This window comes from Mesoplodon densirostris (assembly GCF_025265405.1).
Source record: "Mesoplodon densirostris isolate mMesDen1 chromosome Y unlocalized genomic scaffold, mMesDen1 primary haplotype SUPER_Y_unloc_1, whole genome shotgun sequence".
Taxonomy (NCBI): domain Eukaryota; kingdom Metazoa; phylum Chordata; class Mammalia; order Artiodactyla; family Ziphiidae; genus Mesoplodon; species Mesoplodon densirostris.
In genome coordinates this window covers 607,076-625,313 of record NW_026778236.1, presented here as the reverse complement: position 1 = coordinate 625,313, position 18,238 = coordinate 607,076, and the positions used below count along the sequence as shown (strand labels likewise).

The 18,238-nt window shown below is 41.7% G+C and overlaps 1 protein-coding gene and 1 pseudogene across 1 annotated transcript in view; both read right to left on the bottom strand.

The window, feature by feature from the left end:
• Positions 1–1,293: 1,293 nt before the first annotated feature.
• LOC132482957 (protein WWC3-like) overlaps positions 1,294–18,238 on the bottom strand; it is a 106,334-nt gene continuing 89,389 nt past the window's right edge. The window contains 6 exon segments of the mRNA XM_060088234.1: positions 1,294–1,378; positions 2,383–2,510; positions 4,255–4,470; positions 6,245–6,337; positions 8,400–8,564; positions 12,025–12,093. Coding sequence (XP_059944217.1) covers positions 1,312–1,378; positions 2,383–2,510; positions 4,255–4,470; positions 6,245–6,337; positions 8,400–8,564; positions 12,025–12,093 — 738 coding nt within the window. The 3' untranslated portion in view covers positions 1,294–1,311.
• Positions 2,568–3,518, bottom strand: LOC132482946 (pre-mRNA-splicing factor SPF27-like; annotated as a pseudogene).

Genomic DNA, 18,238 nt, shown 5'->3' with positions numbered 1-18,238 from the left:
TATACTAGGGAAGAGGCTTCAGACTAATGAGGAGACCATGATTAACAGATATTTTCAACGGAAAAGAGGGAGAAGGAAGCCACAGGAAGAGTTGTATTTTCTTTCTTTCACATTTTGATTGATCTTGTTTACTCATCCAAAGCTTCATGAAGAAGACTGCATTTTAAATATAATAAGTATATATTAGGCAAAATATTTATATCACTTGGAAATTCAAAAGAATAGTTGTATCCTTTTATTGAATAAACATATTTTTCCTCATGAGCTAGTTCTACGACTTCTTAAGAAATGTTGGGAAGACTCCAGTATGGGGTGGGGGCCTTCTGATCGAAAGCACATGCTCTCCTGTGAGTGACTCGCCAGGTAGTTGTAGTTCCCACGGAAGCTGGCTTCCTCAAGAAAGCGCCTTCAAAGGTTATCGCGTCCACGTCGTGACTGCTCTATCCATCAGCGGATCCAGTGACTCAGTGAAAACGCACCTTCCTTCTTCTCTTTTCACTTTCCTGCAGTGCAGAGCAGCAGAGCAGAAGCTCCACCACCGCCTTCCTTGTCGGTCAGGATCAGACGGGGCGGACTGGAAAGGCAGGCGGGGCTGCTGAGGCCGGGTGAGGGTGGGCTGTGTGGCTGCCGGGTGCTCCGTGACCAGCCTCAGACCCGGGGTGGGCACGGAAAGGTGCACGGAAACCAGGGGCTATGGGTGCCCAGCCCGTGCGGGAGACCGAGCTCCACAACACGCACCCCACACTGACTTAGGACTGAGCCCCTAAGGTGGCATCTTAACAGAACATAAAGGGTGCGAAAGTGTACAATATACGTGATAAATGCACACAGGAGAAATGGGACGCGTGACGAGTTCAGCACATAGTGTTTGCATTTCCGATGTCAGACACAAAACCGGCCCCAAAGATCCATTCTACCACATGGCAAATACTGAAGAACTAAATTTCAGTCTTAAAATATACCTTAAAGTCAGTATTTTCCTTCAAGGAGGAAGAAAAGAACTATAAATAAATGACAATAGAGTGAATTTGCCTGAGTTTCTGTCTTCCACCCTTCAAGTCAAAGAAAACCACATGGAAACTGTCGAATCTTAACACAATAGCTATTCTTTTATAAAATAACCTGCTTGAGATGTTAATTTAACAACAAGGAAAAGCCAAGCCCTGTTCCTGTCACTATCAAAAAATACTTATTTATAGATTTTGAAAACAAAATGTGTATATTAATAACTTTGCACAAATATTTGAAAGACAATTTTAGCTAGACAACTTTAGAACTTCGTGGAAATAAAATAGGCAGATAAATACTTCATCAAACATCATCAGTCGGCAGCGGAGGTATGTTGGTCCTTGGTCTCTTGAAAATTGTTACCTTCTCCCTGGGTGGGCATGGAAAAAATTATGTTAGAAGGTGATATGCAGACACTGAAAGCTGGCAGGTAGCTCTCATATCAGTGATGGCTTTCCTTGTTCACAGAACAATCAGAATTTGAATTCCCATATGTTTGTACACAAATTTTCAAAATTTTAATAGAAGTTATGATACTCCTAGGAGGGCAGGGATTTATCTCCAGTGGCTGGAAGAGTGCCTGCTACATAGTAAGGGTTAATTGTTCTATCAACAAATGAATGCATTTTTAAAATATATCAATATATGAATTCTAAATCCAAACTGAAGGAAGTGGTTATAATATCTTGTGTTATTTTATGATAAGGTCATAAAAGTTACAGGTATAGAAAAAAACAAAGCTAAACGGCAGGCACAAAGTAGTATGGATAGAACTGTGTTAACTGCGGCTGTATAAAAGAACAAAACCATACAGAACTAATTTATGTCATTAGAATTCAACACAGTGTTTAAGGAAATTTGCAGGGTAATCTGGAAAAGCTGATGTTTTGATTTCTGTAATGTTCAGTTTATGAGAGTTCACTAAACTATATTCATAGAAAAGAACATTTTCCTATATATAGAGTATGCTTCAATCTAAATTTTAAAAAGCAAAGATAAACATACTGTACATATGTAAATTGCTGTTATTTATGATCATAAACATAAAAGATGTTACAAGCGCCAGTAAGTGAATTATGTTTATTAGATGAAATTAGTCATGAAAAAAATAACAGGTTAGGTAGTAACATGTAGTATTTTAATTCTTAATAAGCTGAATGCAAAATTAAACAAAAATGATCATAATTGGCCTTAATTAAAGCTACACAGAAAATAAATCAGGAGAAAAATCGCACAATGCTAACAGCAGTGGGGATTCCAGCTTTGTTCTCGACTTCCTTGTGGGTCTTTCTCAATACTTACTTTACTCTTTAGAATGACAAAGGTATGACAGTAAAAAGCAAGCTGGAGAGTGAGGCCTGGGCTTCTCCCCACCTGAACGCCTGCACCTGGATGGGCTCTTTGAGGTTCTGCCTGCGCAGCTGGCACACCCCTTTGGAGGCCTTCTTCAGCATCTTCTCAGCTGCCTGTTCTTGATGGAAGTCAGGTTTGGTCTGTCTCCTCTGGAACAGCAATGCAGGGTGAACCAGACAGGTTTGCTTCCAGTTTTTTGGGTTTTTTTTTACATCTTTATTGGAGTATATTTGCTTTACAATGGTGTGTTAGGTTTTTTTTTTATGTTGAATTTTTTTATTTTGCTGAAATGTACAAACAGAATATAACAGTCCACATTCTATGCTTTCTAAACATTTAACCACTGATGATTTCCGTAAGATGCTGTTGTTCTTCACAGTTCAGATGTTTGATCTTCTGTGAAAGCCCAACATGCCTTCCTTTCTACCCACCAGATTAGTCTTTTTCAGAAGTCTTGCCGTATGTTTTCTTTGTTTGCCTCTCCATGTTGCTACTTCATTTGAAAGAGTTCATTTTCTAATTGTACAATAGTCCTTTCAATCTCATAATTCTTACTGACCAGGGATACCCAAGTTGACTCCATTTCTCTTAATTTAGATCCAGCTGTGAGTTGCATGTTCTTTCGCTGCTTTCAAGTTTAAGTCCTGAATATGTTTCCTTAACTTCTGGAGCTCTTTCTGTGCATGTTCAATCATATGAACTAGATTTTCATTATACACTTTCCAGACATTGCATCCATGCTGTGACATTAGTTCCAGATTCTCAATTCGAACGACTTGATGCTCTAACTGGGCCATAGAGTTGTTTACGCATTCTTGCCACGCAGCAATGTCATTTTTCTGACCCGAGGAAGGGGCTGGAAGTTCATATCGTTTCATACTGAGCAATTCAATTGGTTGTCGAGCAGCCAATCTTTCAAATTCATTTCTCATTATGTCGGTTTCAAAAGTGGAATAATCCGGGGCTGTCAGGTAGCTCAGGTAGTTCTTGGTAGGTCGGTATCTGCGTGTTTCCTCCTCCACCAATGCCGCAGCCGCTTCCCGCACACCAGGCGCTTCATAACCTTGGTCAAAATACGGCAGCGCATCCACCACCACCTCTCCGGCCACCAAACCCGTACTGCCATTCTTAGGTTCGCTGGAGTTTTCCGAGTCTGCGCGGGCTCAGGTTCACTTGGTGTGTTAGTTTCTGCTTTAGAACAAAGTGAATCAGTTATACATATACATATGTTCCCATATCCCTTCCCTCTTGTGTCTCCCTCCCTCCCACCCTCCCTATCCCACCCATCCAGGTGGTCACAAAGCACTGAGCTGATCTCCCTGTGCCATGCGGCTGCTTCCCACTAGCTATCTATTTTACATTTGGTAGTGTATATATGTCCATGCCACTCTCTTTGTCACAGCTTACCCTTCCCCCTCCCCATATCCTCAAGTCCATTCTCTAGTTCATTCCCATCTTATCCCTAGGTTCTTCATGACACATATGTTAGCATACGAGAATTGCTTTTCTCTTTCTGACTTACTTCACTGTATGACAGACTCTAGGTCCATCCACCTCACTACAAATAACTCAATTTCGTTTCTTTTTATGGCTGAGTAATATTCCATTGTATATATGTGCCACATCTTCTTTATCCATTCATCCGATGATGGACACTTAGGTTGTTCCTATCTCCTGGTTACTGTAAATAGAGCTGCAATGAACATTCTGGTACATGACTGTTTTTGAATTATGGTTTTCTCAGGGTATATGACCAGTAGTGGGATTGCTGGGTCATATGGTAGTTCTATTTGTACTGAAGAGCGATAGAAGCCCCTGCCAGATCCGGGCACCAGGAGGTGAGAAAGGCTCGCCCGCCTGCCCCCTCCCCCCGTTGGCGGGCCGGGGCCTCACCTGCCTCTCGGCCTCCCGCAGCAGGCTCCGGAAGCGCTCATTGCGCAGCAGCCAGGCCAGGGGCTCGGCGTGGCCGCGGAGCTGGGCGTCCTCCAGGCGCTGGCGCAGCTCGCGCAGGGCGCACAGCTCCTCGTTCAGCTGCCGCTGCCACGTCCGCGTCGCCTGCAGGTCCAGGAACGTGCGCGCCGCCAGCGCCGCCAGGGAGGACCTGCAGGGCTGCGAGACCGCGGCCGTGAGCGCGCCCACCCCGCCCGCGCCCTGCCTGCAGCTTCTTCCCCGAGTGACCGACCCCACTGGAGGGAGACACCCTCAGCGTGGCCCGACGCCAACACAACACGGATGTGGGCGACACGGGTTCAAACCTCCACTCCGGTAACGAGCCAGTGACAGCAAACTGTCCGCTGTAATGACGACCTAGGCTTTGGCTAAGCGCAGAGAAACAGACCCTCTCACACGGGGCAGGAGGGCATCATCTTTCCCAAGTGCTACTTGACAATATAAGCAAGAGCCACAAAATGTTGTGTTTTCTTTGGGTCTGAAATTTCATTTGACTTGCATCTGAAAGGCACAGCAAAAGGTTTATGACAGAAAAAATACTAAATACCTAACAAGAGAAAAGTGATCAAATACATTATAAGGCCAGCAGAACACGCAGCTATTGTAAAAACATGAAAAATATACCGACACGGCAAAACCTTAATGACCTACTGCGTAACGGGAAAAAAGCACGTTATAAACCACGTTGAGGGCTTTCTGGTTAAACACACGCAAGCTGTCAAAAACGTTCCTCCCCAGGGAATTCTCTGGTAGTCCAAAGGTTAGGACTCCCCGCTTCCAATGCTGGGGTGCAAGTTCAATCCCTGGTCTGAGAACTACGACTGCAAGCCGCACAGCGAGGCCAAAACACAACAACAACAAAAAACATTCCTCCCCATATAAGCCTGAAGTAAGCAAGTCTCCTGTTTTCAAGAAAGTTCTAAGACGAGAATAGAATTTTGTACACGGAGCTGAGAGCAGTACTTCCCACCCCATGGCAAACAACGCTGGAGAAGGCAGTTAGTGCAACAAAATCACAAATCCACGAGCCTATCAGCGTTGTTGGGGGGACTGAATAACTGTATGCGTCTTACACACGCCTAACACTATTTTGCACATATACTGAAGTTAAATGCAAATGTAAGTGACTTAATAAACACAAACTCACTTAAAAGCTCTGCTGAATTCATGGTAGAGCTCACTGGTTCCCAACCAGGGGTGACTTGGGCCCTCAGGGGACATTTTTGGTTGTCACAACTGGGGGAGGGGGTGACACTGGCAACTAGTGGGTCAAGGCCAGGGATGTAGCACAACGGCCCACAGTGCACAGGACGGCCTCCAACAAAGACAGACCTAGGCCAAAATGCCAACAGCATGGCTGCTGAGAAATACTTTTGTTGCTGAGTTATGTATTTTCTTATCATTCTCAGTCAGCGGCTACTCTAAATACAACCACCACAAGGAGATCTGGCAATTTCTTTTTCTTTCAAAGAATTCTTGCCCAGCAAAGTCAGGGAACCACTACCTTACAAATTAAAAGTAGCAAAACTGTGTAAACTGGCGTGATGTGGAGAAAAAACTCAGTGTATATAAAGGAAAACTGTAGAACAGTCCTATGTAGGAGAATGCGCCACATTGAAAGACTCAAATTTTCTAAACTGTATATACTCCCTTGTCAAAAAAGAAAGAAGAATCTCTTATACAGAATGGCTGTTTATTATATTTTAAAATGTAAAGATCATGTATTATCTTAGATTATGACATTATCTTAGGAAATTAACAAATATTGGTAACATATTGACATTATATACACTTTTAAAAATTATATCTAAGTAAACAAGGAAATAAACATATTACCTTTCAATTAATCTTACCTAAAATATTACCTCTTCAGGTTTGTAGAAGTAACTCCCAGGGTATGTAGGGATGGCATATTAGTCTACGTGGCACATACCTGCTTATAGCGAAGGGTTCGTCTTTCCAAAGTGTTTCAGACAAAGGGAGACTTCCGGGACAGCGTTGAACTGTCGCTGTCACTACGATAAAGCTACACCAAAAAGACTGAGGTTCAGAAACACTTCCTCAAGAATTCAACATTCATTCTCTGTGTACTCTGAACTGGATTATTTTGTTTCTCGTGCAAGTACTCAAACAGATATGCCGCTTAAAGCTTTTACCAAGACTTTGGGTTTCGCTTACAAGAAAACCCTACAAAAGAGTTTCAGGCCAAACAAAGACAAACCAAATAAGCAGACCAACCCCCAGCCCCACCCCTCCTTCAGGTCCATCAACCGAACCAGCTGAGGTTTTCCAGGCTAATCGAGCAACACAATTTCAGTCCTGTCAATGCCAACTGCCTCTTGATATGGTGTGACGATCATGAAAACCCGCACTCACCTCAGCGCTTTTTACTTTTTATCAATCATTCTCATTTGCTGTGTTTCTAGCTTTCGCAAGAGCTTGGAAGAGTGGCGTTCCAGATAAGAGCCTCATTCCTGGCAGGAGGACAAGCGCACACCACTAACACCCACCCTGCCCATCAAGGGAAAAGGCCTGTCTTTAAAAAGAAAAATAAATAATGCCGACTTCATGGGAGCCAAGACATTACGTATTTCATTTGGTGGCAGGTTTTCATTTCAGGATCAACGTATATCTGTGTGAAAGCAAAGTCTTGGCCTTCACGGCCTTACTTGCCATAACAATGAACCCCAGATATCAGGGAATGTCACAGCACTGCACTTACGTGCCTCCCAGTCATCACAAACATATATAAAAACAGAGGCCTCTAGACGCATCGCCGGTCAGTGTGTGCCTTTGTGCAGGGCGCAAAGCACAGGGCAGGGGCTGGAGGCCTGTCTCTGGGGAGGTGAAGGGCTTCCTCCTTCACCACCCCATCCTCCTCAGCAAGCAGGCTGGAGGCTGCTCCGCAGGGGTTCGGCAGGAGTCTAGGATAAGGAAGGACGGCCCTCGATCAGGCACTCCAGCCGCATGATGAAGCATCAGGCCCCGCAGAGCTGCAGCCTGATGGGGCAGGAGTGCCCCGCCTGACCCTGGGCTGCCCGGGGCAGCACGACCGGGACACCTCACTGCGCGGGGAGAGGAGCTGAAGGCCTCACAAACGTGGCCACCCGGGGCCCAGCCCCTGTTGCTCCCTCCTGTGAGTAAAGGATTCCCTCCCCAAGGAAGGTGGGCTCCCTGTTCAGCTCCTGGGCAGTGACCTGTAAGTCCCTAGAACGTTCTAAGTGTCTCTGTTTACCTGGGAACCTTGGCCCGGCCACACAGTCTCTGCTGACAATGTGAGGGGGGCCACCAGCTTGACCCTGGAGGGGCTCAGATGAAGGTCGGCCACGCCAGCCACCAGCTGTGCCCCGTGACAACCCCCACAAAAGCCCTGGGCACCAAGCCTCGGGTGAGCGTCCCTGGTCGGCTGTGCCCCGGGCACGCTACCACTGCGCCGAGAGGTGAGAGCTGCCGCACAACTCCGCTGCGGGAGAAGGGCTGGAAGCTCCGCCCGGTCTCTCCGGAGCGCTGCCCGATGCCTCTTCCCCCTGCGCGTCGGCCTGCACCCCTTCCCTGCGGCGCACCATCACCGTGGATACGACGGTTTTTCTGAGTTCCGTGAGTCCTAGCCAGTTTCTGAGCCTGAGGGTGGGCCTGGCGACCCCTCAGTATCTCCCACGTGGGCCTGACGGTCTGCCTCTCTCATATGATCAAACTCTGGCTCCGCCCTAATGCAGCGGCTCCACGGTAGCCCCTTCAAGGGAAGATGCTTTCCCCAACGAGCCCCGTCAGAGGAGCGGGAGGGTCGAAGCTCTCCTCGAGCCAAATGGCGCCCCAGTGTGCTGCGCCGTGAGCACTAATCCTCAACAGCGCCTCGTCTCTGCTAGTCCGTGCTGTTACTGTCACACGGCCACGGCCGGCCGACCTCCAACCTGCTGTCCTGTCTCCACGGACCACAGCAGGTGGGGTCTCCCCCTCCACTTGTCTCAGAGTTCTCAACCCTGCGTGCAGGTGAGGGTCAGCCGGGAGCTCCAACCCTCTGCTGCCCAGCCCCGCCCGCGACCGATGAAGAATCCTTCCAGGTAGGTGGCAAAGGACTCCCGACCTACGCTGCAAACGTACTGGCTTCGTGCTCCGGGCGAGAAAGTCTGGGAACGGACAATGGTGCTGCTCCGCGTGAAGGGCGAGCCGCGGGCCCTGCGGCCGGGCCCTTCCTTCGGCAGACTCGCCACCTCTTCTGGGAAGAGATCTTCTGTGTTGGTTTCCTTATCAACCTAGATAGTAATTTATGGTTTACCACGACTCTTTCTAGAACACAAGCATTAAATTAGTGTAGTCACCAAACCACCTTGCCATTTCCACTGGAGGTCTAACTGGCATTTCACATTTAATGAGTCTAAACGTGAATTTCTGTACTCTACCAAAAGTTTTTCATCTGTTCATGCAAAAAAATCTCAGTGTCATCCTGGACTCCTGTCTTTCTCTCACACTCCATTATCTAGACCAAGAGAAACTGCGTTGGCTCAATTTTCAGAATTACAAGTATTTTGCACACGCATGAACCTAGAGCATATTAGGCTTAGTGAAATAAGTCACACAGAGAAAGACAAATGCTGTACGAATTCACTTATATGTGGAATCTAAAAAAACAAAATAACTGAACAAACATAACAAAACAAGCAGCAGAGTCATAAGTCCAGAGAACAAACAGGGGATTGTCAGAGGGGAGACAGGTGATGGGAGGGAAGAAATAGGTGAGGGAGATTAAGAGGTACAAACTTACAATCACAAAACAAATGAATCATAGGTATGCATATACAGGGTGGGGAACAGAGCCAATACCTGTGCACTGTCTTTGTGTCGTGACAGATGTTAACTCGACTTACTGTGGAGATCATTCTGACATGTATAGAAGTATGTTGTATAACAGGAACTAACAAAGTGTTGTAGGTCAGTTATATTTCAAAAACCAACAAGCTCACTGAAAACAGACAGGATCTGTGGTTACCAGAGGTAGGGACTGGGGGAGGCGGAATTCAATGAAGGCAGTCAAAAGGTACAAACTTCCAGTTACAAGATAAACAACTACTAAGCATGTTTGTACAGCATGATAAATATAATGAACACTGCTGTATGTTATATATGAAAGTTGTCAAGAGGGTAACTTCTAAGAGTTCTCATTACAGAAAAAAATTTTTTTCTACTTCTGTAATTTTGTATCTATGTGAGATGATGGATGGTCACTAAACTTACTCTGGTATCATTCTAACATGTATATGTAAGTCCAACCATTATGATATATACTTTAAACCTACACCGTGTTTATGTCAATTATATCTCAATAAAATGAAGAGAGAAAAAATTAGGCGTTTTTTGACCCCTTGTCACCAACCCTTCATCCAAGTCACCATAATCTCCTACTCAGCACGTTAGTGCTATACACTTCTCATTGCCCTGCCTGATTCCATGCCTACCCTTCTCTTGAATCTATTTCTAGTGCAATAATGGAGATCCCAGTAAAACTGAAATACAATCACGTCACCCCTGGGCTCAAAACTACTCCTCAATTTCCCACCCCTTTCAGAAAAAAACAAGAGTCCTGAGTGGACCCTACATAATTTGGCCCCTTCACTAACTCTGCTCTCAGCTGTGACAACTGCTTCTGCTCATCACCCCAGACCATGCTCCTTGCTATTCTCTCACCATATTAGGCCTTCCTCCTCAGTGCCTCAGTGCCTCAGTGCCTCATGCTCTTCCCCAGCTCCTGCTCTTCCTTCCTTAAGGTCTCTACTCAAAATTCACCTTCTCAGAGATGCCTTAAAATGACCACCATTCCTAAAAATCTACACCCTTATGATATTATTTGTTCGTTAGCCTCTCTGTTAAAATGCTTTCTTAAACAGGGTGATTTTGCGAAAATGGTGAACTAGGAAGCTCTAAGTCCTTGTTTCTTCATGGAAACATCAAAAAACACTCAACTATACCTCAAAACAAAACAAAACAATACACTGCTGAAATAGACTGACAGGAGCTCTGCAAACAATCGCAGTCTTTAGTAAGCAAATGAATGAAGAAAAATGATAAAATATTCAAAATGAAAAAATATTCAGGTGGTAGGAAATTTTACAGCATTTGTTTTTACTAGCCCTTGACCATGGTCTTTTAGCTTAGAGGAGACAGCAGCCTAGTTCCCAATTCCCTCCCTTAAACTAGAAAAAGTAGGGTAGACCTTACTTGTAACATTTTAACATGTTAGGGAGCTAAAGGTTTGGACTAGTTTTGCCTCACTTGAATCTCAGGTGCAGGAGAAGCAGCATGGCCCATCTTAGTCATAGAAAAGGAGCAGAAGCAGCAGGCGGTACTCCTGAAAGCTGCTGCTGGACTGACCTACTGGTATAAACATACAATAGACCACAAAAAGCCCTAGAATAAGCTGGGTACACACAATCTGGGAAATTGAACATTCAAAAATTGAGCTATTTTTATAGGGGAATTGAGAAAGCAGAAAGCAGGGTCAGTCAACACACGCTGAAGGAAAGACTCAACACACACTGAAGGAAAAAACTGGGGAGGTCATAAGCTTTCGCTTCAAGGTGATGTCGAGGCTCACAGTCTGCAAAATCTGGGAAAAGTGCACAATTTTCAACAACAACAAAAAAAAATCACAAGGCATAGAAAGAAACATGGAAAGATGGCCCATTCAAAGGAAGCAAATAAATCAACAGAAATCATCGCAAAGCAAGCACAGACAACAAATCTACAATGTCAAATAATTGTATTAGATATGTCCAAAGAGCAAAAGGAAAAAAAACATGGACAAAAAAATAAGGAAATCAGGAAACAATATAAGAATATAGTAATAATGATGATAATGAGTAAAAGATATAAATTACTTTTTAAAAAAGCAAAGCAGGAGGTGAAAAAATAAAATAAGTGAAGAAATTCACTGAAGAGGTAAAATGACATATTTAACTAGATGTAAAAACAAGAGGCAAACTGGAAGACAGGACAATTGAAAATAAGGAATCCAACAAACAAAGAAAAAAGATTGAAGGAAAGTGAACACAGCCCATAGGATCTATAGGACACTGTGTCAGTGGACCACTGTGGGATCCTTATAAGGAAAAAAGATAGAGTAGTAGAAAGATTTGTTTGAAGATATAGGAAGACTTTCCACATTTGACAAAATAGACATATAAATACAAAAAGTTTAACAACTACAAGTAGGATAAACTCAGGGTGACCCACAACAAGACACATTATTATCAAACTGAACAAAGATAATGATGTAGAACTGAAAGCAGCAAGAGAGAAATTCCTGGACACATTTAAGGAAACCACAGTAAGATGATAAGCAGAAGCGTGGAGGATACAGGCAATTAGAAAAGTTGTCTGAGGACGTTTCTTTCCTAGGACTGTGCTTGCTTTGATTCCTGTTACCAGTATATACAGCTGCCTTTAAATATCTTAATATAACTAAAGTCTCACCCTGGTTCTTTTCTGGACCATATTTTCTGTTATATTCATCTGCCTATAACCTCTTATTCCTGGCTGACAGCAGGACTGCAGACCCCCTGCAGCTCTAACATACTGTGGCACCAGCCCTGATATATGTGGCCTCAAAGCTGATATCCAAACTATACCATTAGTGATGTGAGTCTGGCAAGACAAGAACCAGCCCTTAGGGTAGTCCCCAGATAAGCCAGAACACTGTAAGCAGGTTCCACTCATTACCTTTGCCTGAGAGAAGAAACGAGAATTGGCATTTTCTTCCCAAACACGCTGTGCTACATTGGAAAGGGTCTGGGATAAAGGTGAGCAAAATGGCATGAAATTTCCTTCTGTTTTGAATGCAGCTTTTCTTGATTAGACATGTACTTGGTTCTTAACTCATTTCTAAAGTTCTTATAAACTACTTTGATCTGTATATTATATACTTGATGTTTCCATGGGGGAAGAGAGCCTAGAGTTTCCTCATCTGCCATCTTGCTGATTTCTCACTCTGAGGATTATTATCAGTGGCTCTGGTACATGACTGAAGTGAAGTTGGTAGCAATTCAAATTAGGTTGTTAAAACTTTAGGATCTTATATGTAATCCCCATGATAACCATACACACAAAAAAAACCTATTAGATATACATAAAGGGAAATGAGAAGGGGTACAAAACATGTCAAACAGCCAAAAAATCAACTAAATGTAAAAGAAAGAGGAAATGATGGGCAAAAATACCTGTAAGATACAGAGAAAACAAGTAACAAAACAGCAACAGAAAGCATCCTTGTAAGAAATTACTTTAAATGTAAAGAGACTAAACTCCCCAAAGACATGCACTGACAGAACGGATAACAAAAACCAACAACATATTGTTCAGGAGACCCATTTTTGATCTAAAGACACAGATAGCTTGAAAGTAAAAGAAAAAATATTCTGTGGAAATAGTAACCAGAAGAGAGAAGGGAGACTATACAAGCCAAAAACCATCACAAAATACAAAGATTGATATATATGTAAATTTAATATTGACATATTGATGCAAAGTCTATTGATAAAAATGTCAATTCCTCAGAAAAATTTAACAATTATAAATACATTTGAACCAAACATAAGAGCTCTATAATATGTGAAGTAAACATTGATATGAGGTTTGCTATGGATTTTCAATACATGGACTTTAATATGTTGAGGGATTTTATTTCTACTTAAGTACTTGAGTGTTTTGGCCATGATGGTGGTCAAATCATTTTTTCTTCATGTGTTACTTTGCCACAGCTGCACTTAAAAAGTACCACAGTGTCTGCTGTTACATTTTTGGGTAGATTGCCTATTTCCTCTTCATTTATTTGGTCTTGTAGGTTCTTACCCTGTTCCTTCATCTGTGACATATTTTTTTGCCATTTTTTTTTTTTTTTAATGAGTGGGATTGTGTTCCTGTCTTACTGGTTGTTTGGCCTGAGGCTTCCAACACTGGAGTTTGTAGGCTATTGGGTAGAGCTGTCTTGGTGCTGAGATGAGGAACTCCATGAGGCCTCACTCTGATGAATATTCCCTGGGGTCTGAGGTTCTCTGTTGGCGGGAATGTAAATTGATACAACCACTATGGAGAACAATATGTAAGTTCCTTAAAAAACTAAAAATAGAACAACATACGACCCAACAATCCCACTACTGGGCATATACTGTGAGAAAACCGTAATTCAAAAAGAGTCATGTACCACAATGTTCACTGCAGCTCTGTTTACAATAGCCAGGACACGGAAACCACCTAAGTGTCCATTGACAGATGAAAGGATAAAGACAGGTATGGCACATATATACAGTGGAATATTACTCAGCCATAAAAAGAAATGAAACTGAGTTACTTGTAGTGAGGTGGATGGACCTAGAGTCTGTCATACAAAGTAAAGTAAGTCAGAAAGAGGAAAACAAATACTGTATGCTAACACATATATATGGAATCTAAAAAAAAAAAAAAAGCCTCTGAAGAACCTAGGGGCAGGACAGGAATAAAGACACAGACGTAGAGAATGGACTTGAGGACACGGGGAGGGGGAAGGGTAAGCTGGGACGAAGTGAGAGAATGGCATGGACATATATACACTACCAAACGTAAAATAGATAGCTAGTGTGAAGCAGCCACATAGCACAGGGAGATCAGCTCGGTGCTTTGTGACCACCTGGGGGGGGATAGGGAGGGTGGGAGGGAGACGCAAGAGGGAGGAGATGTGGGGACATATGTATATGTAGAGCTGATTCACTTTGTTATACAGCAGAAGCTAACACAACAATGTAAAGCAATTATACTCCAATAAAGATCTATTTAAAAAATACCACAGACTAGGGAGATTAAACAACAGAAAAGTATTTTTTCACAGTTATGGAAGCTCAAGTCCTAGGTCAGGAGGGTTGTTAGCAGGGTTGATTTCTATTTTATTTAGGTCTGGTTTAATCATTATTTCCTTCCTTCTGCTAGTTCTCATTTATTTGCTCCTCTTTTCTAGTTTTTTAAGTTGTAAGGTTTTGGTTTGTTGATTTGAGATATTTCTTCCTTTTTAAGGTAAGAGCTTATAGCCATTAATTTCTCTCTTAGTACATAGGAGGAAAACTTGCCACAACGTGGCAATGATGTTCTAGATATGACACCAAAAGCACAGGCCACAGAAGTAAAAAGGGAACAATCAACAGACCTCAAAGACAGCCCACTGAATGGGAGAAAGTATACCCAAACCAGGTATCCAGTAAAGAATTAATATCCAAAGTATCTGAAGAACTCCTACAAGTCAAAAACAAACAAATCTGATTTTAAAACTGGCAAAGAACTTAAAGAAGATATACAAATAGCCATTAAGCTACATGAAAATATGATCACACTATGAATCCACAATGAATACTACTTTACATCCATTAGGATAATTATTGTGAAAGAAACAGAAAACAACAAGTTTTGGCAAAGACTGGGAGAAAATGGAACTTCAAGTGCACTGCTCACAGGAATGCAAAATTGTGCAGCTACTGTAGAAGAAAATATGATGGATTCTTTAAAAATTTACTGTTGAATTACCATATGATGAACCATTTCTATCTCTACGTATATACCCAAAATAAATGAAAGCAGGGACTGAAACAGGTATTTGTATAACAATTTTCTAGCAACATTATTCATGATAGCCAAAAGATGGATGCAACTCAAGTGTATATCGACAGATGAATGTATAAACAAAATGTGCTACATATGTACAGAGGAATATTGTTCAGCCTTAAAAAGAAAGGAAATTCTGATGCTACCAACATGGATGAACGCTGAAGACATATGCTAAGTGAAATAATTCAGACACAAAAGGATAAATATTGTATGACTGCATTTATATGAGGTAGCCAAACTAGGCAATCTCATAGAAACGGAAAGTACAACAGTGTTTACTAAGACCTGGTTTGGGAAGAACTGGGAGTTACTATTCAATGGGTACAGAGTTTCAGTTTGAGATGATGGAAAAGTTCTGGAAAGGTAATGGCAATGATTGTACAACATTATGAACGCACTTATTTAATGCCACTAAATTATACACCTGAAAGGGTTAAATAGGTAAATTTTATGTTATATATTTGCCACCATAAAAAACTTAATAAAGCTTTAAAAGCTCAAAAGAATCCGTATTATACTTTACTGATTTTTTTGGTCTATTGCATGCATGCTCTTGAAAGCAGGGCTGTTTCTTTCCTGTGCTGTTGCATGTGCAATCAGTGGTACATAACAGGTGTTCAATAAATACTTGAGGAAAGAATAAATATGGAGAGTAGGTACTGGTATCTATAAAAATTAAAGAAATCTATATATTGTCCCTGCTATCAATAAATGTATGATCCATTGAGCAGATCAGTTACACACATTAAATACCTAAAGAATTCCAAAGAAACATAAAAACAATATGCAACAGTGTAGTATTGACTGTGATATGTAAATACTCATGGAATTCAGGATGAATTACTATGGGAAAATCATCATGAAGAAAATCTGAGTAATGTGTGACATAAAAGGAAAAAGAATGCAGTCTGAAATGGCATACAGTGGGCACAAAGCAAATGTATAAATTCAGGAGAAAAGTTTAAAGTGGCACCAAAAAGACTAGGGGGTTAGGGGAAGCCATAAAAAGGCTATTAGATCTATTTAGCTAATAGCAGGTCTGAAAGTTAGGATAAAGTACCTAGGTTTGCACTGATGAGTCAGAAAAAAGATACAGCATCCTAAGCAAAGTGATGACCTAAGGAAAAGATGTTTAAGGGAATCAATCTGAGGCTGAAATGAAAAATAAACTAATGTGGGTGGAAAATAAAGGCAACTTATGCATAATGATCCGTTAAAGATATACTGAAGCCTATGGATCCTCTCCCCAAGAAAAAAATACATATACTTTGGCATATGATTATCAGGTTGAGGACCTCAGACCGAGGCTAAAGAATTGGCTGTGAACACAAAATGGCATGATTAAATCTTGGAGTTTACAATAAAGTAATGTAAAAAAACCCTTAAAATCAGACACTTTTACTAAGGATCCATTCACATAAATCAAATAGGACTAAAACTGACCGATATTTTGATTTTTAGATCTATAAACTGTTTTCTCTCTAGGGACATGGTATCCTAGGACTGCTTCAGGATTTTTAGCAAAGACTAAATTCACAACTTCATGTTTTCTTTTAAAACCATAAAACTAGCATCAAAATAAATGACAGTGTTGGATTATGATACAAAGGAGAGGAAAACAAAGCTGTGATTCCAAACTTGTAACAAAAAATTTACTTTTAAAAATTAAGGGGGATGATCTCCCCCCAAGACACTTATTAACTACAAGGGAAAACTATTAATTTTATTGTGGAGAAACGTTGACAGACATCATTTTAACAACATGAATAAAGCTGACTTCTTTAGCAGTATAGCAAATTCACAACATGTGTCTCCTGATAGTATACATATAACTCAATGCCACTTCTAGATATTTCTGCCAAAAACACAAACCTGAATCTAATGAGGAAGAATCAGACAAAGCCACATGGAGGGACATCCTACAAAATAATGGGCCTGAATTTGGCAAACATGTTAAGGTCATAAAAGACAAAAATGCTCCAGAATAATGAGGATAAAGGGACTTGAGAGATAAAAGCAAAGCATAAACCTTTACTGGAACCTTGATAAACATTTTTTTCTTTTTCTTTAAACCATATTTGTGTTTCAATTGGTTAAATTTAAATATATCTATAGATTTGATAATAGTACTAATTAGTTAATTTTCTGGTTTTGATTACTCATATGGTAATGAGGCAGAATCATTGTTTTTAGGAAACTACACTGAAGAATTTTACTAGAAAAGGGTATGATATCTATAATGTATTCTCAAACAAATCAGAAAAGAAATTATATCATGTTAAGTAAATGGAACACTTGATTGTTAACTGGATCCCAAATAAACAACAAAAGAAACAAATCAAAATGCAACTAAATAATAAACAAAGAGGACTTCAAAGGAAATACCTAACTCTTCAAAAATACTTATGAAGCTGTGGACTAAGGATGCCACCTGCCATATCAGTGAACAACAGCCATCAGCCACTACAGCTGCCCCCAATGCTCAGCCCTGAGAGAGAGCTCAAGATAAAAACAGGAAGCCCACCATCAAGCCCTCAGCCACTACAGCCGCCCCCAGTGGTGCACCCAGAGGGGACTCAGGATGGGAAAGAACATGATTCTGACCCTAGATAGCTAAGGTGCACATCAAAGGAATGCTTTCAGCGAGCCCAGACTCTTGTATCTTCCCATATGTAGAAAAGTGCTAAATTCATTCACTTGAGATGTCCGGTTTTCTATAATTAACTTGCAGGAGTGGTGGAGGCAAGTCCTTGTACTGTGCAACCATCCCTATACAGAAACCCACTCATTTCAATGAAAGCTTGCTCTGCTGGGAACACGAATAAGTTCTGAGCATTGTGGTGGTTTTACACTACCAGAGGGAAAACCCAAGACACGTAAAAGGAGCTAAAACGACTTTCGGGCAAAATCCCGGAGGATTTAGACTCACAAGCAGCACACTGGCCCACCCCACAATTTCACTAGAAAATTTTATCCCCAATAAATTCAACTTTAAAATGGGAAACAGACACCCTCAAACAGAGAAACATGGAGTGTCAGAAAGCCAGCCTCCACACTAACACCCTAGCCAGATTCATGTACAATATGTTTGGAGCTCACACTTACAAGGACCAACAGAATTAGGGAAATTACACTAAAAGATCTCAACCTTAAATGGCCAAATTGGGTCTGTTTTGACATTTGAAAACTGGGGGGGGGGGTGCATATGCAGGTAGAAAAAGATCAAACAGAAATGGAATGCTTGTTTCAATTGCTATTTAGAAGCTTCTAAAAGGGGAAATGATAAAGTAACTTCTTCGCAAAAAAT